General features: G+C 48.3%; 1 protein-coding gene across 2 annotated transcripts; it reads right to left on the reverse strand.

Annotated features, from left to right (window-relative positions):
- Nucleotides 1-1,486: 1,486 nt before the first annotated feature.
- LOC122375556 (double-strand-break repair protein rad21 homolog) lies at nt 1,487-18,933 on the reverse strand. 2 transcript variants are annotated; one of them, XM_043355025.1, is made up of 10 exons: nt 18,671-18,933; nt 15,070-15,221; nt 13,775-14,004; nt 12,472-12,661; nt 7,096-7,258; nt 6,653-6,754; nt 6,344-6,418; nt 5,026-5,918; nt 4,453-4,611; nt 1,487-2,656 (listed from the first exon to the last, which is right to left on the reverse strand). In XM_043355025.1, the coding sequence occupies exons 2-10, from the start codon at nt 15,211-15,213 to the stop codon at nt 2,531-2,533; spliced, it is 2,082 nt and encodes a 693-aa protein (XP_043210960.1). In that variant the 5' UTR covers nt 15,214-15,221; nt 18,671-18,933; the 3' UTR covers nt 1,487-2,530. The 2 variants fall into 2 exon arrangements, with proteins under 2 accessions (XP_043210960.1, XP_043210959.1); XM_043355024.1 differs by having other exon boundaries at nt 6,344-6,754.
- Nucleotides 18,934-22,514: the final 3,581 nt, after the last annotated feature.

Consider the following 22,514-nt stretch of genomic DNA (forward strand, 5'->3'; position numbering starts at 1 on the left):
TTGATACAACCCCCCCCCCTAGGCGTTCTAGGGTTAACGTACTGTATCACTTGCTAATTCTTCAAAAAGCAAGCTCTGAGCAATTGAACAGACTTCTTTGCATTGCTGTTGACAATTTAAGTTGCTTTTGGACGGTGGCTCGCAGCCCCAATATGCTGCCGCGTAACTCTAGGTATTCCAACGACGAAACGGCAACTTAGCGAGAATCGAAAATTTAACGAAGTAGGTACAACAGGAGCTGGCAAGGCTCCTGCATTGGTCTATCCGTCATGAGTGACACACCGGGGTAATGTGTCACGTCAGGGCAGAGCTGTGTTCTATGCCGGGTCTGGATTCGGGTCTTGATCGGCATCGGTGGGCACGGCCGCCCTGGCCGGACTGCCGGCGTCGCTTATGCTCGAAGGATTGGATAAACGGCGCTTGATTTATATGAGTAGGTACTCCGGCTAATGTCTCTACTCATGTCTCACTTCGTCTCACTGTCAGGGTGGCCACTCTGTCATTCCCAGACATGTTATGTTTTCTTTCGACCCGCTAATCTAAGTTACACCTGGCGTCGATTCTGTTGCCCCAGCATCTGACATCCACGTATCTGAATAATGACATTGGTGACGCATATGCTCGTCAAAGCCACCCCCAAACTTGGGCCGATGACTGTCGGGTCTCCTCCATATTCTGTCCTTGTGCATACTGCATTGCCAGCCCCTGCTGTACGTATATCGTGAATTTTCGATTCTCGCGAAGTTGCCGTTTCGCCGTTGGAATAAAGTTGCGCGGCAGCATATTGGGGGTGCGAGCCACCGTCAAAAACTAACGTAAATTGTCAACAGCAATGCAAAGAGGTGTGTTATTGCTCAGAGTTTGCTTTTTGAAGAATTAACAAGTGATACGGTACGTTAAGAAGGCAGCTGTATTCTTGAAACGGATTATTTCGAGGCAACTACCCGGAATCATTCATTCTTTTCTGAGCTCTGCTTGAGTTATTTTCTATACCATCGACACAGACCACCGTGGCAGACGCACCGATGCTGCACTGAAACTTTCCACCCCGAAAACATGGGATAGCTCACCCCGATCGTGTGCATTAAGACCACGCACTTATAACTTCCCACCGCCCAGCCGGCGGCCCGGCAGATGTCGTGGCGCGCGGTGCCGATAAGGCGCTGCCGCCGCCGTGCGGCGTCGAATTCTCGCCCTTATTGACACCGGCCGGTCGGCGGGCGTAACATGGTTCTCTTTAAGCCGTTTGAGGAGCCCCTAACAGTTAATACTTTTCAGTAAAAAGGGCATCATTGGTCTCAGAAAAGAATACCGCACCACATGAGCCATGAGCCCATATACTTTTCCAAAATTCGGTTTTTTTGAACAACCCTAATGGATAGGGCCTGTATGTTTCGGGAACACAGGAAATCGTATCCAAGAAAGATACATGACCTCGATTGAAAATCTGCTCACCATAGAACTTTGCATCAATAAAACTATCACGTCATGTTTCTATGTATTTCGTATGCTATCCTTGCATAAAACGCAGACACATACTCGGAAAGGCGGTGCGCCGCGCTGACAAGTGCATGCCTTCTTCACGCACCGAGATCTGACTACGGGAAGCAGCGCGACTCCCTCCCACCCTCAGAGGCCCTCGCGGCGCACGCCAGGCCGCTGCTCGCTCGGCACAGAAATAGCGACACGCTACGACAGCAGGCAGTCGCACACCATCGCATCGTCAGGTCAGGTCAGGTCGGATCAAACGCTCGCGGAGTCGGTCGATCGCTGATGCTCGAACAACCACGCATCTGAGCTCGAACGGATGAGCCTGGGTCATCTGAGCTCCCAGCCGCGGGGCCACCTCGGAGAACGGCCTCGCGACAACACACAACGGCAGCGATCGAAGAAAAACGGCTAGCAACGCGGCCCAGCCACACATATGCGCCGAACGCGTGGAGACGTGCTAAGAATCGCTCCGTCAATCGGTCACGACTATCTAAACTACACAATGATTTACATCCGATGTAACAGGGAATCGACGGTGAAAACGGGCACCGGCACCATCCCCGGTGCGCGGCCAGTCGCCCATGTGAGAAACGGCATCGAGATGATGAGAAACATGCAACTTCTGCTCAGTGCGGCCTATCCCCCTCCGCTCCCCCTCCCTTCACAAGTTAAACGTCACTTCACCCCACGGTAATGTTATAACCTCCACGGCACTGCGCCTCGCACACGTCACCCAATGTATTGTCCAAATCTCTTCGCTGCATGTCCAAGAAACGTACGTGACTCAGTTCACGTGCATCGCTGGCGTAACGCGCTGCCGTATGTTCGTATTCCGCACTCAGTTCGCTGGTGACTGTTCAAATCAGAGTCACCCCGTCAGAGCCACGACAACTGTCTCCTCGGCCTCTCCAAAGCCGACAGTGACCTCACTGTCCAGTGTCCACCCATCACGTGTAGCGCGGCCGGTCCGGCCCGGTCGCTCCATGACGGGAGTTTGTACTGGGCGCTGCCGCCGAGCGGGGCTCCGGCTGAGCGCAGCTTACAGCTGCACAGAGCTGAACTTGGGCCCCTGGGTGAGGATCAGGTCGGCGTAGGATGACTCCTGCTCCAGTTCCAGCACCCGTAGCTTCTTCAGCACCAGCGTCGTGTAGAACTTCTGCGCCACCTGTTGACAGACGGACAAACAGAGCGGTCAGCCACCGGCTCACTCAGTAGTCGGAACAGCTCGGGGTACACGATAGGCCAGTGGGAGGCCATTGGTGAATAACATGTTATTATAAACCAGTTACCAGAGAGGTTTTCGTAACGCTCAATATTTCACTGGATGATTGAGCAGTCTTATGCGACTGTCGGAACACTGCGGGTGAGATGACACAAATATTACGGTGTGACAAAGAACCATTAGTCTGACAGCGAGCGTTTAACAGCCTGCTGACGTTTGCGTTTGTACGCCAAAGAGATGCATGAAATGAACAATAAAACAAGCAAAAACATATTAACACACCAGAGACGAAAACGGGCAAACTTCGCATCTATTTCGCGGCTGCTAGACTTTCGCGGAACGCCGCTAACCAGTCTAATAGCATGACCAACATCATTTCCATTTTCTGTCGTGGCAACGCTTTTCGTTCAAGCCCCCGCGGGCCCAAACGAGAATCTCTCCTCGTATATCACACCCGTAGCGGCGATTTGTTCGTGGCTGGAATATATAATCACGGCCATCCAGGGCTGGCCGGGGGCAGATATAGTATGGGGACAATCGCGCCGGGACGGAACTGGAAATCTCCACCGAGCGGCAAATCGGCCGGCGGTGGTCCAGCTGTCCATATTTTGGCAATCTCCGGCTGGTGCAGGCGCGGCTGACGAGCATCATCACTCACAATGGTCCCAAATGAAACCATTGAAGATATGGAACTCCCGCAGCCCAAAGCTTCACTACAAGCCGCGGACTGCAAAATGTCTGAAGCAGCCGCAACCATCTCATTAAGGTAGATTAACGCAGACCACAAACTCATTACAGTCAGTGGCATGATCCATGAAGCAAGTTAGAAGAGATATTTGCAAGTTCTAGCAATAGCTGATATGGATATGTTTGGTTATAGTCTGCGGTCGTAATTAGCGAGATGGTCGCATCTAGACATTCTGGTGGTATGGGGTCACGTGGTCTGACCACCTGGACATTCACGAGTCGAGAAATAAGTGCCCAAGTGACCACTGTTTCCCTCGGCTATTTCAGCCGCGCTGCTCGTAAGCGATTTCAGTGCCAACTGCGAACGTAACACCTTATTCGCTTGACAATTTGCTCCAGTTGGGTAGGTACATGAATCGGCTACGAAATTATGAGCGCAGTCAAATGAAATGATGAAAACATTCAGCCTGTTAGATTAAATGAAGGAATTTAATTAGGATCCGCGACTTAACATTGCCGCGGGGCCAAAAAAGAGACTTGGTGTTCATGTATATGAGGTAAGAAGTGTTGGGTAAATCATTGGCAATATCTGTAATGATACTGTCCCACTTCCGCCGCCCAGAACCATCCATCAACACCACAGTCCACAAGCACCGACTAGTATCTGACCTGTTCTCTGTTGTTGCGTCGGCAGAGGTGCCAACTGCGAACGTAACACCTTATTCGCGTGACGATTAGCTCCAATTGGGTTCGGAATCGGATCGGAAACGGAATTATGAGAGCAGTCGAACGATGACTAGTCAAATCATGAATAGCCAATAGGTGCCTTAACTTTCGGCCTTTTAAATAAAAGCAAAGAAATCCCATTAGTTAGCTGAAAGTGCGACATAACATTGCCGCAGAGACAAAGAGGAGACTTGCTGCAGCTCGTGTATGCGGAAGTCGTAAGAAAAATTGGGTTAATCATTGGAAACATCTGCAGGCATAAATGTCCCATTTCGTGGTCCAGTACCTGCATCCCTCAACACCACCAGTACCGACTAATATCTGACCTGTTTTCTGTTGTTGCGGCGGCAAAGGTCACTGAAGACCAGCCTGTCGCTGGTCTCAAACTTGGACTTCATGATGCGGTGCATGACGGCAGCCCGCTTGTTGTTGACGCGGTCCTCGTACTGTTCGTACGTCTCGCCCTCCTGCTGACCGTCATCCGGCTGGGGAGAGCGACGGGTGTTAGTCGTGGGGACATCGAGGTGGTGGGTGCAGACTGCAGAGAATGACTACTTCGGACACGTTGTGTGGTTTTATGGCAGAGCAGTCACTCGGCGTTAAAGCAGCATTGAACGTAGCAAGCAGATGAATCACACAGAGGGCTGTGTCACACAGCGTAGTATGAACTCAAAGTCACAAGCATTGGCACAAATATTACCAGGCAACAACAATAGTTCTGCGTATGCATGAGCATAATATGAACTCAAACCGGGCCAATCAATTCAAGCAGCCGTCACAACATTGGCTTGATGAATTATCAGGAAACAATAGCTCCCAATAATCAAAACACCTGAAACCATCGCATGCCACCAGACTGATGCCAGGTTGTCCTCGTCAATGAGCGCATTCCGACTGACCTGTACGGAGGCCTGCTCCTGCAGCTCCTCCTCCCAGGGAGTGGCCGGCCCGTTGCTGTAGACGCTGAGCGGGCCGCGGTCGGACACGGCGCCCGGCGTCACCGGCGGAGCGATGTTCTCGTCGTAGCCCATGTTGGCCAGGTGGCCGGACGGCTCCTGTTGGTCGTAGCCCATGTTCTCCATGCGCGGGATGGGCGGCGGCTGTTCGGTGATGGGCGGCTCGACGGCCGCCTGCGCCGTCATCACGCTCTCGGGCTGCTCGGCCGGCACGGGTGCCGGGGTGGCCGCCGCTGTCAGTGCCACGGCCGGTGGCTCGGGCGCCGCCTCCTCCGGCGCCGGCGGCGGCGGGGGCGGCTCCGCTGCCGCCGCCGCTGCCTCCGCGGCTGCCTGAGCTGCCGCCGCAGCCTGCGCCTCGGCCGCCGCCGCCTCAGCGGCCGCCTGCTGCTGCTGCTGGAGCTGCTGCTGGTGCTGGAGCTGCTCGTGCTCCATCGCTGCCATCTCTTCCTCCGGCTCCGGCTCCCGCTTCCTCTTGCCCTGTCGTCCGCGGGTGGCGGCGCCGCGCGCCGGCGCCTGCCGCTCGGGCTGTGGTTCCTCCTCATCGGGCGCGCCGGCCGCCTCGTCACCGTCCTCGTCCGCCACGGGGCGCGACGTCAGGTGTCTCATGTACATCCGGCTGAGTCCCGAGGCCGGGATGGTGCGGCCCGGCAGCGCGAACAGCTTCTCCACGCCGCCCGTCTCCTTCCAGTGCATGAGCCGCTTGGTGGGCGGCGCCAGGTCCAGCGAAGTGACGATGTCGGCCGTGTCAGAGAGCTGCGTCTTCATCTCCTCGCCAGAGATGTTCTTCACCTCGTCCACGATCAGCTTGCGCTTTCGCTTGCTGCGGGTCACGCCGGCTGGAAGGAAAGAACAGTGTTAGAACGCACTTCATAGCATAGCAATCCATCGACTGACATTGCAATGACAATGAATTTAGAATGAAATTTCAATAACAATGAAATTTAGTTACTTAGGGAATAAGAATAAGGATTTGCACGACCGTCCGACTAATCAGTCACATCACGCCGTATTCTTTAACAGTTTGATCACTACAAGCAATGGCCCTAACACAATATATTGATCGCCCTAAGCATCACGCTGCGCCGTCGACAAGATGTGACATTTGAAGGGTTGGCACCTCTGAACCACCGTGTCAACGCTCCCCAACCCACGGCGAGTTCCTCACCTCTAATGGCACTGGTGTACACTGCTGGCAGAAGGCCAGACCCTCTAAGCCACTGTCTCCCCACCCTTCTTCCTATTATGACCGGTCGCCTCTCACCTCTGATGGCACTGGCGTCCACGGGCGGCAGCGCGAACGTCTCCTCCTCGTTCTGCAGCAGCGTGGTCTGGTCGTGCGCCGGCGGCTCCATCTCCGGCTCGGCCGGCGCCGGCGGCGGCGGCGGCGGCTCGACGGGAGCGTCCGGCCCGGCCGCCGGCTCGGTCAGTGGCGCCGCGGTAGCGGCCGCCTCTGCGGGCGGCGCGGCGGCGGCAGCCGGGGAGGCCGGCCGCGACTCGTCTGAACTGTGACCACCGCCCATCGGACTGGCGTCCATGTGGTGGTCGAAGTCGTCGTCCGAGTGGTGGTCGTCGAGCGCCGGAGGTGCCGGGGAGTCGGTCGGCGGCGGCGGCGCCGGCGGAGCGCTGGCCATCGGAGGGTCGTCGAAGAGACCGCCGTCGAAGAGGCCGCCCGCTGCCGGAGGCGGGATAGTGTGTCAGAGGGGCTGCGGGTACTATAGCATGGTTCGACGGCAAAATGGTGTTGAAACCAGTTAAGAAGAGCAGCCATATGGAAAGGCAAAAACAAGTAAAACAAATTATTTACGTTTCAGCATGTTCTTTTGTACTTCATGCCCGCCTTTCCTTGCCAAATCAACCTTAAACTCCGAACAGTGACATCCTGCCCAAGTATCGCTCACCCCTTTTAGGTAAGTACTAAGTCTCAAAGCCCTAATCATGATAGTATGATCGAGTTCCCATCCATTCCCGCTGGTCGCCTACACATGACGTCCTGTTCCCATCCCCATCACCTACCCATGATGTCCTGGCCGAGGTTGCCCCCGAAGCCGTCATCCCGGATAGGTGCGTCCAGCTCGAGGGCCGCCGGGGTCTGTTTGGACGTGGACTGCTGGCTGGTCTCGCCGGGCGCCGGCGCCGCCTCCGGCTTGGGCGCGTTGCTGCCGTCAAACAGCAGGTTCTGCCGACAGAGGGTGCATCGTAAATGAACGTAATGGGGAGGTGTTGAATAAATTACAGACGAGGTGAAGTAGAAAAGCCGATCAGAATGTCGCTCAAAGGCTAAACAGTTGGTACGATAAACAAAACCGCGTCAACCATTGGTGACAGGCGGGAAACACATATTGTTGAATGCGTTGATCCGTGAAAAGAAGAGAAATCAGACATCCACAAACAAACGACCGCGGTACATCTACCCAAGTCTCTGTGAACATCAAAACAGGCCTAGGATACCTATTCAGTGAACACATTAATACCAGTATAACGCCTTTTGGGGCGAGCAACGGAGCGAGCGAAAGGGTGAGCCTAGCACGTGCGAAATTTCGAGGGGGTACCTCTAACTAACTTGTGCACGGCACCCTACTAACCGGTCTCTAACGATGTGCCAAATATGAGCACAATCGGCCCAGCTGTTCTCGAGATCTGGAAGCGGCACCCTGCACGTGCGCACGTGCAAAATGGGTCCCAACTGACTTGTGCACGGCACCCTACTAACCGGTCCCTAACTGTGTACCAAATTTGAGCGCAATCGGTCCAGCCGTTCTCGAGATCTGGAAACGACCCCTGCACGTGCGCACGTGCAGCAGCACCCCAACTCTGGCACATGGATATGGAGTGCCTAGTGGGTGCCTACCTACCTGCCAACTTTCAGCGCAATCGGCCAAGTAGCTACCGAGATGTTGCAACAATTACAAAACCCACCTCTTCGTTTTGCACGTGGCACGTGCATAAGGGGTCACCCACAAGCATCAGGAATAGTCCAATACTTGGTAGAAGGAATGAAGCTACCCTACAAAAATTACCGCATGTAAATCGGTCAAGTGGTTGCTGAGATATAAGCCTCGCAAAAGCGTCCGCACGGCCGGCCGGCCGGCCGCTCATACTCAGAAATTTCCGATAATCTAAGGAAAGACTCCACTCGCTTCGCTCGCTCCGTAAAAACAACATGATTGGGATAACATCCATCGAATCATGATTCATATAGCTCTACAGAATTCCTCTAAAGTACCGTAAACTGGGGTGGCTTTGAACTTCCGGGTGACTTTTAACGCCGTTCACTTCTTAGAGGGAATCACAAATATCTTAAAAATGTGAATTATAAATGCAGCCATGTTTTTTACAGATAAGAATGCACATTTTTGAAAATGTACATGACATATTGGAAGATTTGTACCTTAGTACATAGGAGTAAAAAAATCAAGAACTAAATCAATGTTTTTAGCTTTTTGAGATATACCCGTAAACTTCCATATGTCATGGACTAGTCATTATGGTCATGGAAAGGAATGACATATTTTTGCCATCCTCGATGGTTGGCCTATATTGCCCCATCCACAGAATCAGATAACAGTAGTACTACTGTAGTACTACAGTAGTACTACAGAAGTACTACTGTTATCTGTGCCCCATCAAAAATTTTTAGCTTGCTTGAGCATGGCCAATGCTATGAAGGGATTTGTAAAAGCATGACATTTTTGGAACTTCGCTGGGGTGACTTTGAACGTGTTCAATGTAGCCCCGGTGACATGCATGCCTGACTTGTTGTTCAAAAGACTTGTTGTTCAAAGTAACCCTACTAAAATACTCTTCATACATTTTGCGCTACAAACTTGTGCCATATCTCGGCTCCAGTCACCTGGCGTCCTCTATCTTAGGGTTGCCGCAGTTGCTGGTACCTCCGGCAGTTGCTGGTACATTCTTTTTGGCCAGGTTCGTGACAAAGGCAAAATATGGGTGCAAGATGTATATTGTGAGTACTGACGACGGCGTAGAAATAGATTTCATGACGAAATCCTCAGGAGGCAGCTTCTTTTGGCCAGAGAAGCAAGATAGGGGTGTAAAAGAGATCGACCAGCTGGTGTGCAAGCTAAGCCAGCCTGACATGGACAGGAGGGGCAGGCTCCACTTCAAGAGTGAGGAGCTCTCACCATACAAAATGATGCTGGGGTAAACTCATGACTGACGTGTTCTGACGCTAGCAGGTGTACCTAGTGTTAAGTGTTAGTATCAACCCGCGCCCCAGTGGCGGTCTCAGCCAACTTCGCCCTAGTGGGGGGGGGGGGGGCATATGTTACCACCCACCTTTAACTCAAAAACTAAGAGGGCTAGAAAGACGCGGTAAAAATCAGTCGATAGCTCTCAATGAGTACGTTTGAAAGTATTTCAGTCATTTTTCATCTTAGAGCAATATTGGGGTCACCAGAGGTCATCAAAGGTCAAAATTTGCCAATGGTCATTATATTTTTCAGAAAACATGCCATTCTCAGGAACTATGATGGTAGCTAGAAAAACGCATGGAAAAGCAATCGATTGCTCTTGAACTCTTCTTTTGAAAAGGTCATTATCGAAATTGACCTCAGGTCACGGGTTTAGCCTCCAGAGGGCAAAAATTCAAAAAATAGCTGTTTTTACGAAAAGTGTTTTTCGACAATAACTTTCGACAACAAAAAGCCACGACATTTCTATTGCCAGAATCGTGTTCCTCTCGCCGAGACGCGTCGAATGAACTATAATTTGACCTTGAAAGGTCAACTTAAAAATTTATCCTCAGGCCAAGGTCATGACCTGACCGGAAAAGGTCATGTTGCATATCAGTCGATGCGTCTTGGCAAGACAAACACAATGAGACCATCCCCAGCGTTCTATCTCTTTCCAATCGCGAGCTATTGGCAAAAATCTGTTTGTAGCCTCAAATGACCTCGGTTGACCTTTCTAGAGGCTATCAGCAAAAATGACACCCTGGTCATCACGGGTGGTCCAAATCATTGTGATTCTGAAATATTTGGACTGTTTTTATGCGTACACACGGATCTAGAGGCATTTTCATTTTTCTCCATTGACTTGTAATGGAAAGGTCACGCCACTGACCTGACCTTAGGTCACGGATATAAAAAATCCGAGATATAAAAATTGTAGGCGCCCATAACATCATGCAATCCACCAAGTTTAAAACCTTTCTGACAAACACTGCAGGCTGGACATGATTGCAAACTTTTTTAGGCTTGGTCAGTTAACTTGACCTGGTGACCTGACCTGACATGACCTGGGGTCAAAAATTTCATCGTCCAAAATTGATGTACCAAAAGCTACCCCAAGCGGCCGCGGTTTTTTATTTACACGCAAAAACCGCGACAGGGTGGTAACATATGCCCCCTCCCCCCCCCCCCCCACTGGGGCGAAGGTTAACGTGTTAAGTCGGGTGTCAAGTGTTATCTGTGTCCAAGGATACTCTGTACTCAGGTGTTCTCAGGTGTATTTCATGCACAGACCTAGTCGAGTGCATGCATTACACTTGAGTTGAGTTGAATCGAGTGATTTCATATCCTGTGAGTGTTGCTCCACAGTGCCTAACTATGCAAGTGTTAAGGTGAGTAAGTAAGGTGTTTGCCATGAAAGATGCTTCTTTTTACTCACTGTCTGTGTGCTAATTTCTGTGAATATGGTGTTTGATTCATCAGCAGAGGCTGTTACAAGAAGTTGTGTTTTTTTGCTTGATGAGCTCGCCTTGTTTTGACTACTACCACCAAAAGGACTTTTGCAGGTATCAATTGTTTTTGGCCTCTTTTTTAAAAAAGCATCAGGGTGTTCAAAGCCACCCCAACCGGCACGAGGAATTGCACACCTAATGAGATAAATGATGAAAAACACTGTTCCAAAGTCACCCCATTGCATGGTGACTTTGAACACCAGACATTTTTTTAATAGGGAAATGGCTATACCTAATTTTTTGTTGACACCATGGATGGATAAGGCCAGACTCAGCCCACAACATAGTCCATGTTTCACATTTCTATCTACAGTAGTTTTCAAGATATTCACCGATAAGTCTCAAAACTGTCCAAAATCTTACGTTTAACGGTATTATTAGACTAAAAAGACACACTTATTTAGGGGAGAGTGGGGAAAGATGCCCAGGGTTTGACTATGTCATATATTATTCGAAAATGACGATCGGAAAGCCAAAACTTGAAGTTTCAACGGAAGCCGACATCATTTTTCTCCAAAAATATCACTCTTTCGTGCCTGAAATATGAAAACTTTTTTTGCTATTAAGCATTTTCCTGAAGAAGTGAAAGGGGGCATCTTACCCCACAGGGTGGGAAAGACGCCCCCTGGGGTTGGGTAAGATGCCCCCTGCACTATAAGTGACATAAATAGGCACGTTAACCGCCTGAACGAATCAGTAGTCCCTTCGAGCCTGCAGTAGACACCAAACGTCATCGTAAGGGCCCTCAAAAGTAGTCGTAAGGGGCTTCAGAGGTCATCGTTAGGGCCATCGTAGTCCAGCGTGGCCAAACAAGCCTCCGTGGTGGCGTTCGGAGACCACTGTGGGCCCTTATAGGTCTTTATGATGCTTGAGGGACCTCGAGTCCATCGTGGGGACCTCAGATGCCAGCGCGGCCCGTGGAGCCAACGTGGGAGCCCTCAAAGGATGTCGTGAGGGGCCCTGGAACCAATAATGGGGCCCACAGAGGCCGTCGTGAGGGCTCTCAGAGTCAGGTGCCGCCCAAAAAGTCGCTGTGCGGGCCGAAAGACCGGCATGGGGAGCACCCGACCGTACTGGACTCTCAATAGTCCCAGATCGGCTTTTGTCTCTCATCACAAGTATGTAATAAATGATTTGACGGGCTGCTTGGAGGACAGCCTACGGATTTAGGGGGGCGTCTTTCCCCATCAGGACAGGGGGCATCTTACCCCAAGGTACCGAAGTAACATTAAATCAGCACCATTTGTTAGCCATAAAACTACACCCTGAAACAAACTGTTTGGGACACAGTACATGCATGTTAATGTATCACGACTATAGCAAGGGACGCAAAAATTAGCTACCTTCTTTGATATTTACAATGTTTTGACGCCAAAATATTTTTTGAAAGCAGCAAATAAAAAACATGCAATCACCAGCCAGCCGTTGCCCAACTGAGCTTCGCAAATTTTTGTGCAGTTAACAAGGCAGGCTTCCGCTTTACGCTAAGAGCATTAATTTCCAGGTTCGATTCTTGGTTTCCCCGCTAGAGGGGGTGGGGCGTCTTTCCCACCCTGGGCATCTTACCCCACTCTCCCCTACAACACACACTTTTCACATCATAGCTGATAGCACACATATGCTCAAACTCTTCCCTCCAACGTCAAACCCGCCCTACCCCTGGGCCGGACCAGAGCGCCCCGACTCACCGTGTTCTCCAGAGTGGGCTCGAGCGAGTTGGCGTCTCGCATCAGCTCGACGGGCGGCTCGGCGTCGAAGCCCATGTCGCCGAAGCCGTCGTCGCCGGTCACGAGCGAGATGTTACCGTAGTCCTCTCGCATCGTGATCTCCTCCGCCCTGGACTGGTTGAACGAGAACTGCGCCTGGATGTCCACGTCACTGAAAACGCGGAGCAGTTAGGAATAACTCTGTGATAACCCGCGAGTTGCTGGGGGGGGGGGGGGGGGCGTTAAACGCCCCCACTTTTTTCGCCGGGCCATAGCATGAAAACGGCGCGCCAAATTTTGGGTACCTGTAGACAATTGATTGATGTGTATTGTGACAAAGTTTCAAAAAAAAAATCGGTCGGAAAATTTTTTTAATATATCGAGGTTTTAGTGACGTCATGATTTCTGAGTTTTCGACCAAAAACGGCATATGTTCAAAAATCACATAAAATCACAGAATAGACATACAGACATGCCGTAAACGCCATTAGACTGCCAATACCATGAACAATCAAATGGCTATCTTCGATTATTGATTATCGATTAGCATTTCGCAAAATCTTGAACTGAATCTTGGCAATTTCTCGTGACTACTTCACGACCATGATACATGCATTTCTTAAATTGAACTTTTTGAGCCAAACACGAACACATATGACAAAATGAATGTCACCATCGTGTTCTACGCCCCAAATTACCGATAAAACATGTGTCACAGGCTGCGAATATCAGTTTCGATTTTCGGGGATATGTGCCTACCCGGTTGACCTGACCTTGACCCTGACCTATGCTTGACTGACCCCTACATGGAGCTGACACTCTTGTAGGCCGTATATGATGGATTGTGCACCGTTTTGACAGTTTATGACGAGAGCCGCCCATTGCGAAGTCCTGAAGTCCATGCTACTGAAAGCCCGATTTCAGGTGTTTGACCTGACCTTGACCCGACCTGTGACCTCAAAATTCAACTTTAAAGTACTCATCTGAAGCGTCTCGTTGCGTTCTTTCGTTTGCCGCCTCGTGCGTTTCGCTGCGCCTATTGGTTCTCGAGTTATCGGCTGGGGGCGTTTCACGCCCCCCCCCCCCCCCAGCAAACGGTGGGTGGCGAAATACCCCAGCAACTGCCGGGATAATAAGCAGTTAGGGGAAGGGCAAACAAGCTATTTTAAGGAAACGTTTCATCACCCTTGTGACAAAACATACCTAGTAAATATACCGTGAGTGGAAAGAGTAAGCTAAATGGGAAAATGCTGAAAAAGACTGCTCCCAGTCCGAGAAAGCTTACTTGAGCTCTGGCATGGCCGTGTCGAAGTCGTGGAAGACCTCCGGGAGGGTGATGGCGTTGACGGCCGCCTCTCGTTTCTCCTCCGGCAGGTCCACCATGCCCGGCCGGAAGGCCATCTTGATTTTGACGAATGCTTCATTGCAGTCGGCCAGCAGGTACTTCTCCTTCTTGGAGTAGATGCGCACCACGCCCAACATGAGATGTCCGGTGGTCCGCAGGGCGAGCTTCACCTGGGGGCACGGAGACAGGTGATGATACAGGACTAGTGCACATACACACAGACAGGCGATGCAGGTAATAAGATAGGATGTTTGGTTATCAACTATGGGTAAAATGCGAGCTCAGTGTGATAATTTACTGAGTACAACTATTACGGGCCAGCGAGATATGAGTCTTTTCAATCTAGCGGGGAAAAATATCAGCATGAGCGGCTCAGCCCGACCCGGCCGGCCTGTGATGCTTTTGAGAGATTTATATCTTTGCAACCGTACATCCGTTTGACGAGTGGTCCCCTCAGATGGCTAGCCCCGTCCCTTCTAACCTAATATTGACTACTTTCGATGCATTTAGAAGACCGTCGCGGCACGTGCCACCTGTTAGGTCAGGGGTATTGAAACTGTTCAGCTTACATAGCGCTCTTGCGTTGATTTCTTCTGAACCATACATACGTTTGACAGACTGTCAGTGCTCTCTTGTCCCGGGCCAATGTGGACAATATTGATGCATTTCGGTGACCATTACGACATGTGCTACGGACAAATCGAGGTCGTCAAAATTGTTCTGCTTACAATGACTCAGTAATGGCTGTGCCAATTGTGCTGAAACTTTACCTAGCCATGAGCGCCAACCAAGCAACGCATTCCTATTTGTTATGGTTGGGGTGATAATGCACATCTGCAGTGCACAAGTGCACTTCCTCTCAAAACTGGTTGGGTTCATTGTGCTAAAAGTAGGTATGCTGTTAGACAGAGTGCATGACTCACTATTGTGTTCACTTGTTATTCGTTCAAAAAGTGTTTTCTAAATATCTCATACGTACCTTCACGAAACAAGACTCGATTTTCAGCGAAATACTACAAGTGGCAAAATATTCTGAAAAAAACTCCATTTAATTTATCATTATTTTCTTAAGGTGCTCGGCACCTAAGCAATGAATTGCCAAGTAAAATATCCATACCTGTTTTCAGAAAATATAATGAATGATCAAATGTAAACAGTATAACCCAACTCATGCACCATTGAAAAGCAAAATGCAACAAGTGCAGCAATGACAAGCAGCAGTTCACGACACAAACCTTTGGCTGTAGAATACCATCCACAGATTTCTCAATGTTTGTTTCAAACACATTGGCTTTGGTGAGTTTCTTGTCCCAATGGGCCGCCAGCCAAATCCTGGCCAGCGGGCCCTTCTTGTTGAGCACATACTGGGCATAAAACATGGCTCAACCTGAAAAGAAACACAAAATTCAAATGACATTACACTTTATAGCAAACCTTAGCCTCTTCCCTGTTCAAGAGCTCAAAGCTAGTTGAAAAGCTAAATGCATCTAAAAGACATGTGATTTAAGCCAGGAATATTAAAATATTGGCCACAAACATTCATCTAGTTTATATGCACAATACAGCCATTCAATTAGCCATATTTTGTGTGGGATATTGAACTATAGCAGGACTTTAATTAGTCTTCAAGGACCTCCCAGAGGTGGAGATCTCGGGGGGCGGGGGTCAGGACCCCCCCCCCCCCCCTGAAAACGAATTACTGCTATGTAAGTCAATGGTACTGCATCCATGATCCAGCCCACCTCCATCTGCCCGGCCTGGACCCCCCCCCCCCCCCCTGACATTTTGACAGATCTGGATCTCCACCCCTGATTCAAAGGAACTAAATTTGTACTATCCCAATTCCCAATTGAGTTTTTAATGACTGGAATCAGATATACTATATAAATTTTAAAGAACAGGTGCTCCAAAACACTGGAAATATTAAATATTGTACATCATAAATAATCATCCATTTTGATTTCAGCATTTTTTCCATGATGAAATATGGTCCCATCATGAGGCTACAACACAGATATATCAAGTACTAATTACTTCTCACTCCTCTTATTGAAATGCACAGCATATTTTTTGCTTCAAAGTTCAAACTCAGGTTTAAAGTGAAAAATATGCCATGTACTCAAATGAGAGGAACGAGAAGCAATTTCCAAATGACAGCTGTGTTTCAGTCAGTAAGGTTCACCAGGAGTTTAACAAGTTAATCATCATCATACCACTGATTCAATAGACTGTGTTCTGTCCTAACATATTACAACCCTAAGCAGATTACCACCTTATGCATCAGTTGGGGGAGGTTTGGTCAATGGTTGTCATTTTTAGCACATGCCATTTTTGGCAACCATGTGCTAAAAATGACAACGCTATCAGCTATTTTTAGCAACGATGAAGCCGATTTCACTCCTCAGCGAGGAAATCACGATTTTGGAAATACAAGCACTGATTTTGGAAAAGAAGTGCTGCCACCTGGTGCAAGAAGAAGAAACCAGCTTTAATATGGCCGTTGTTTGTATGGTAGTCCAACGTTGAAGTATACCCTTTTTTGTGGCCCGAAGTTGGAACTTTAAATTGAAGCATCCGAAAATGATCGATATTGATCGAAATCATGATGTTGATGAAAAAAATAATATGTTAAGTTGAGAGAGGAGGCCATTTTATCCAGATGCGGTGGTTTACTTCTTGAAATTATTTTTGCTTACGACGACTGCCATGTAATGAGGGATAATTAGCAGCCGTCATTAGCAAAAATAATTTCAAGAAGTAAACTACTGCATCTGGATAAAATGGCCTCCTCTCTCAACTTAAAATATTATTTTTTTCATCAACATCATGTTTTCGATCAATATCGATCATTTTCGGATGCTTCAATTTTAAGTTCCAACTTCAGGCCACAAAACAAACTACCATACAAATAACAGGCATATTAAAGCTGGATTCTTCGTCTTGCACCAGGTGGCAGCACTTCTTTTCCAAAATCAGGCGGTACACATGGAGGTCCCCGCTTCAAAATTAGTTAATCCCTATAATATAGACATCATTCTATAGAGAAACTCATGTTTAGTAAGAATAATGTGGTTTCCAGTTATCTGATCGATAATTTTAAGACCAAAAGCTAACTAATCGTATTCTTACCACGATCTCGGTGGAGCCGCACGACGGTCTGTTGTCAACATGTCAATTGTTGTTAAATACCATTACGCAGAAATGTAGTATCTTCATAAAATCCAACTCACTAGGGGAACTGTGGGAAACCGGGGTTTTGGGTGGGGGGGGGGGGTACTATTTTTATGAAAAAGTGATAGATATACACAAATAATTTTGGAATTACATTACGGTTCTGTATTTCTAATTTTTAATAGAAGAGAATTCGGTAATTTTCTTTTTCGGTAAAGCGCCTCACGAGATGCGCCAGATCTGTCGACGAATGATAGCGACTTTTCTGAAAAAGTCTTCAGAAATGTTTCGTTCGTAAATATTTTCGTTCGTGCATTTTCTTTATTATCGTTTTTTGGTCCGTGCATTTTTTTGTCTGTACATATTTTCATTCTTCGTCCAACATTTCTTCGCCTGTACTGTGCATGTTTTCGTCGGTGGCCAACTCGTGGCGAAGCAGTGCAGTGCCGAAGGCAATGCCTTAGGAGAGATTACAGGCAATAGTAAATCAAATATTTTTAGGTTAAATGGTTATGTATCTGGCTTCAGGCCGAAGGCCTGAAGCCTGATGCATGACCACTTAACCTGAAAATATTTGATTTACTATTGCCTGCAATCTATTCCTGCAAGTAACTATTTCCTTATCCGGTAGGCAAAAATCAGTAGGTTAGGTTAGGTTAGGTTAGGTTAGGTTAGGATTCCCGGTAGGCAAAAATCAGTAGGTTAGGTTAGGTTAGGTTAGGTTAGGTTCCTTAATGCCTGGTAGGCAAAAATCAGTAGGTTAGGTTAGGTTAGGTTAGGTTAGGTTAGGATTCCCGGTAGGCAAAAATCAGTAGGTTAGGTTAGGTTAGGTTAGGTTAGGTTCCTTAATGCCTGGTAGGCAAAAATCAGTAGGTTAGGTTAGGTTAGGTTAGGTTAGGTTAGGTTAGGATTAGGATTCCCGGTAAGCAAGAATCAGTAGGTTAGGTTAGGTTAGGTTAGGTTAGGTTTCTTTATGCCTGGTAGGCAAAATCAGTAGGTTAGGTTAGGCTTCTTTAAGCTCGGTAGGCAAAAATCAGTAGGTTAGGTTAGGTTGTCCGCGCTTTAGACATAACAATTTGAGAACCTTGGTATTGTTTGTCATTTCTGGCTGCGATAAAAAATTGTGCACGCGAAACGCATCTGATATTTTTGCAGCCTTGATTGTTTATAAATTGTGTTCATCCGCCGTAACCAGCATGGCGTCAGCGTCGGTTGCGAGGGGTGAGGCATGTGGTGTTTTGGGGTCAATTTTGCCAGCTTTAAATGGTAAGCTGTTGCATTTTACTGGCAGGGAATGTTAGATAGTTGGATTATAGCATGTTATGATACTAATTGGATTCATATAATTAAAACGAAAACGCTTGGGGACCTCCGTGTTTCCGACCCAAAATCAGTGTTTATCTTTCCAAAATCTTCATTTCCTCGCTGAGGAGTGAAATCGGCCTCATCGTTGTCAAAAATAGCAGAATCGTTGTCATTTTTAGCACGTGTGACAAAAATAGCACGTGCTAAAAATGACAACGATTGACCAAACCTCCCCCGACTGGCATCTAGGTCATGTCGGCATAAACCACCGACTCAATTACACTAGGTAACTAACCAATCTCCTGGACAACATGGCTACATGTTTATGATTTAAAACTGTAATGCTTCACCAGCACATACCTTTCTATGGATTGTCCTAATTCAAATTGAAATGAGATAAATACTTCAGTTATCACTTCACTTGTCAGACCGAGACTTAGGTCATTTTGAATAGGTACTTCAACCTGTCAAAAGGTAACCTGCATTTGGCAATCAGCAGCAAATGCGGTGATTGGCACTTCTTCCTGAAAGGTTAGTGGAGCGCCACGGCTGAGCCCAAGGCAAATATCAAATAATTGATCCAAAACAAGCCCTATATTCGCAACACACACTCGCACAGACGATCTCAAACAATAAACAGTAGTTTCGACAAATCTGACGCAGAGACGCCAAATAATAACGGCGCAAGTAGGGATACCAGATTTGGAACTAGACTAATTCCAAAAACTTTAAAGCCAACCTTTTTCTATTTTCCCTTATGATTTGCTTTAAACAAAATTTTACTTTTTATTTCTTTTCCTTTTTTTTAATGTTTTATTTTCAAAACAAAATTTTCGCTTTAAAATAATTAGCTTCTCAGAAAAAGCTAGTAGATAATTTTTCCCGCGCGTTTTGGGTAGTATATTATGCATTATGCAAATATTAACCCGGTTTACATAGCATATTTGACGAGGCTCTAGCTCGTTAATTTGGCGATCATTTCGTTGCAGTGGTCTTCAAATATTTAGAGGGGATCATTTTGTAAATTGTTAAGCGGCATCTTTTGCAACATCACGGCAGGGCCTCGTCTAACATGTTAACTGGGGGGGCAATTGCCTCCCCAGTCGAGCGGATTGCCCCCCCAGTGGCCAACATTTGCCCCCCCAGTCAACACGTGAACTTCTCACAAAATTTCCTTCTCTACAATACGTTTTTGCCAGGAGTCTTACATGGATTTAACCATGGGCGTAGGAACGGCTGGAACATTGTGGGTGCATGGGTGCAGAAATCCAGCCATGGCCAGTGAAGCGGGGCGGGGGGGGAGGGAGCGACATCCGAGCGAAGGCTCGTTGCGAGCTTTGAGGGTGTAAGTACCATGTCGAAAAGGTACCGACCGATAAGTGCATTTGGAAGCATTGACCCTCGCATGTGTAGGGATGTCGGATGAACCCCCCCATGGTTTTTCGCAAACAACTCGCGCAAAAAGCGGCCGATCGCGACAAAACTTTTAGTACCCTCGAGTTGATCAGTTTTCCACCTACTTTGAAAATTTCATGACCCTGACCCAAAAGACCTTCGACCTGTGACCTGATTCTCGAGACCATGTTCGGCCTGAATCGCGATTTGGCGTATGTCAGCTCACATCATCCACGCGTTTCCAGTCTTTTTGTGATTGTAGACGTCCAAACATGTGAAATGATGCTCTTCCCATGCATCACGGTGGGTGTGAAGGTCACCTGAAGGTCAGGTCAGGTCATTGACCTTTGATGACCTCGGTTCACTTTTTCGAGTTTTACAAGTTTCTACTTTTTAGGGTAGTTTATCGGGCTGATTTCGAATTTAGCATCCATTTGAACGTTTACGAAGTAGTTTTAGTGCCTTCGTAACATGCTACGACGCCGTCAGTGGTAGTTGACACCTATTATGGATAGCCGGTAGGACGCCTAATGGTTGACCTGACCTGACCTGACCCGATCTGGCCTAAATGCATGAAGAAATCATCTGTGATCAAAACTAACATCAAATATTTGTGATCAGCACCCCGAAAAACCCAATAACAGCTTCACTTTACGCAGTTCTAGCAGGTCCCGATTTTCCCGACTTTTGGAATATTGACCTGACCTGGAAGGTCAACCAATGACCTAGGACCTTAACCCTCGCCGGACCTATTGGTTTTCTACATACGCGCCGGCCGAGGGGGGGGGCGGGTACGACCCCCCCCCCCTCGCCGTTTCGCCCCTGGTGGAGCTAGCGCGTCGCGGAAAAAACGAGCGTGTGCGCCGTTACAAGACGCAGAGATTGGTACCCGATTTTAAGGTCCTAGGTCAACCGGTGACCTCTGAGGTCAGGTCAAGTGCCCCAGGGTACGGTTCAGTTTTTGGTGAATAACTTCGCAAAAAAGGCCGCAGCGCCGCGATTTTGGCAGCATCGTGTTCGCCTCGCTCAGGCGCGTCGAATGATATACTTTTTGTTCGAGTCAGGTCAACTTGGGGTGTTGACCCCAGGTCAAGGTCAGGTCAGCACCCCCAGGTCACGAATATGGTCGAAAGAGGTCATGTCGCATATCATTCGATTTGGCAGGTCTTCCTGAGTCCATTGGTGGCTTTCTCGACTCGCTAGCTCAATTTGATCGGGAGTTATTGACGAAAAACTAATATGACCTTGATGACGTCATAAATGACGTCACGGAAGGTCAACATTGCAAAAGTGACGCATCTAACCTTGCAAGGAGTGCATCAAATCACGATTCTGTGTGCTTGAGATAGTTGGAGATCGTTCCCGGCCCCAGAATAGCAGTTTGAATTTTTCCCCATTGACTTATAATGGTGAGGTCACGGAAATGACCCGACCTCATATGACCTTTAGGAAAAATCCGAGATATACAAGTTGTGAGACTCATAATGGATACTAGATCCTGCAAGTTTCATTTCCCTGTGACATCTCCTCTGGCAGTGAGGGCGTTGCGAAGTTGCGACATCTGAAGACCGTGCAGAGGTTCACTTATGACGTCATAGGTCAGTGACCTGACCTGACCCAAAAATGCGGTTGGTGTCAAAAGATGCGGCTTGGATCAACGGTCAGGTATGCCAAGTTTCAGCTCTCTATCGCCGGCGTGTTCGGAGCTATCGCGAAAAAACCCTATGGGGGGGGCGGCACCCGCCCCCCCCCCCCTCGGCCGGCGAGGGTTAAAATTGGGTATCATCGGCTTCCTCTCGTCACGGGCAATACCCTCGTTTTTTCCGCGAAGCTCTAGCTCAATCAGGGGCCGAACGGCAGGGGGTCCGACCCAAGATTACTTTACTACTCGGTCCGACCGACCCCCCAAGATACCTATGACCTCCCCTCCCCCTACACATTAGAAGCTGGAAAACGCCGCACACATGCGAGGGTTAATATTGTCAATATTGACTACCGCAAAAAGTAAAAGCGGCCAAGTTAGCCATTTTCGAAGATATCGGGCTAAAAATTTTAACAGTGGGTCATCGGTTCGATATGTGTTGAATCACATGCTCCATTTCCCTTCTTTTTCAGCACAAATGAAAGTTTTGAAGACCATCACAGTAGGAAATGCTTCGAAAGATGGATAGTAGGCAACATATCCTGAATTTGCCGTGCTGCATGGGAAGTAGTGTTGATGAGAAAAGGGGTTTTTGGTTCAGATTATTGTGGGTGCAGAATACATTGTCTGCACCCACTGGAGAAATATTGTGGGTGCAGCTGCACCCTTGCACCCATGGTTCCTACGCTTATGGATTTAACGAGAAACATTAAATAATTTGTTCAATAACTGTTCATGGCTACGGGAAAAGCCAGAGTTTCGTGATTTTCAGAGCTGAGAGCGCCAAGTAGCAAATTGTCAATTAGCAGCTGGCCAGTGACCCAACTCGTGTTTGCCCCCCCCCCCCGCACACACACACTCAGTCAAACGCTCAACACGGATAAGTATGTTTATCACTGTCTGGTGGGACAATGTGAGGGGGCAACACAATGTTAACCCGCGCCGGGCCGGTGCTCCGTCACTATCGCGCTGGGCCGGGGGTGTCTGAACTAGTGGTGCCAATCATAATTTCTTTTCTTGGAATTCCAATTTTTTGTCCAATTCCAATTTGGAATTTGGACGGAATTCTTAAGATTTTTCGGAAATTCATCGGAACACAAGGCCAATGCGCTTTTACAATGTACGCAAAAAAGCAAGAAAAAAATCGGGAAAGAATCGGAATAGCCC

This window comes from Amphibalanus amphitrite, unplaced genomic scaffold (genome assembly GCF_019059575.1).
Source record: "Amphibalanus amphitrite isolate SeventyFive unplaced genomic scaffold, NRLGWU_Aamphi_draft 001868F_arrow, whole genome shotgun sequence".
Lineage (NCBI taxonomy): Eukaryota > Metazoa > Arthropoda > Thecostraca > Balanomorpha > Balanidae > Amphibalanus > Amphibalanus amphitrite.

What these genes read in the sequence shown, in the direction of transcription:
- LOC122375556 (XM_043355024.1), bottom strand. Translation starts at nt 15,213, where the DNA reads ATGTTTTATGCCCAGTATGTGCTCAACAAGAAGGGCCCGCTGGCCAGG. An exon ending in ACGGCCATGCCAGAGCTCAA is followed by an intron (nt 12,662 to 13,774) that starts GTAAGCTTTCTC and finishes CCGCGTTTTCAG; the next exon opens with TGACGTGGACATCCAGGCGC. An exon ending in AGGAGCAGGCCTCCGTACAG is followed by an intron (nt 4,612 to 5,025) that starts GTCAGTCGGAAT and finishes CGCTCTCCCCAG; the next exon opens with CCGGATGACGGTCAGCAGGA.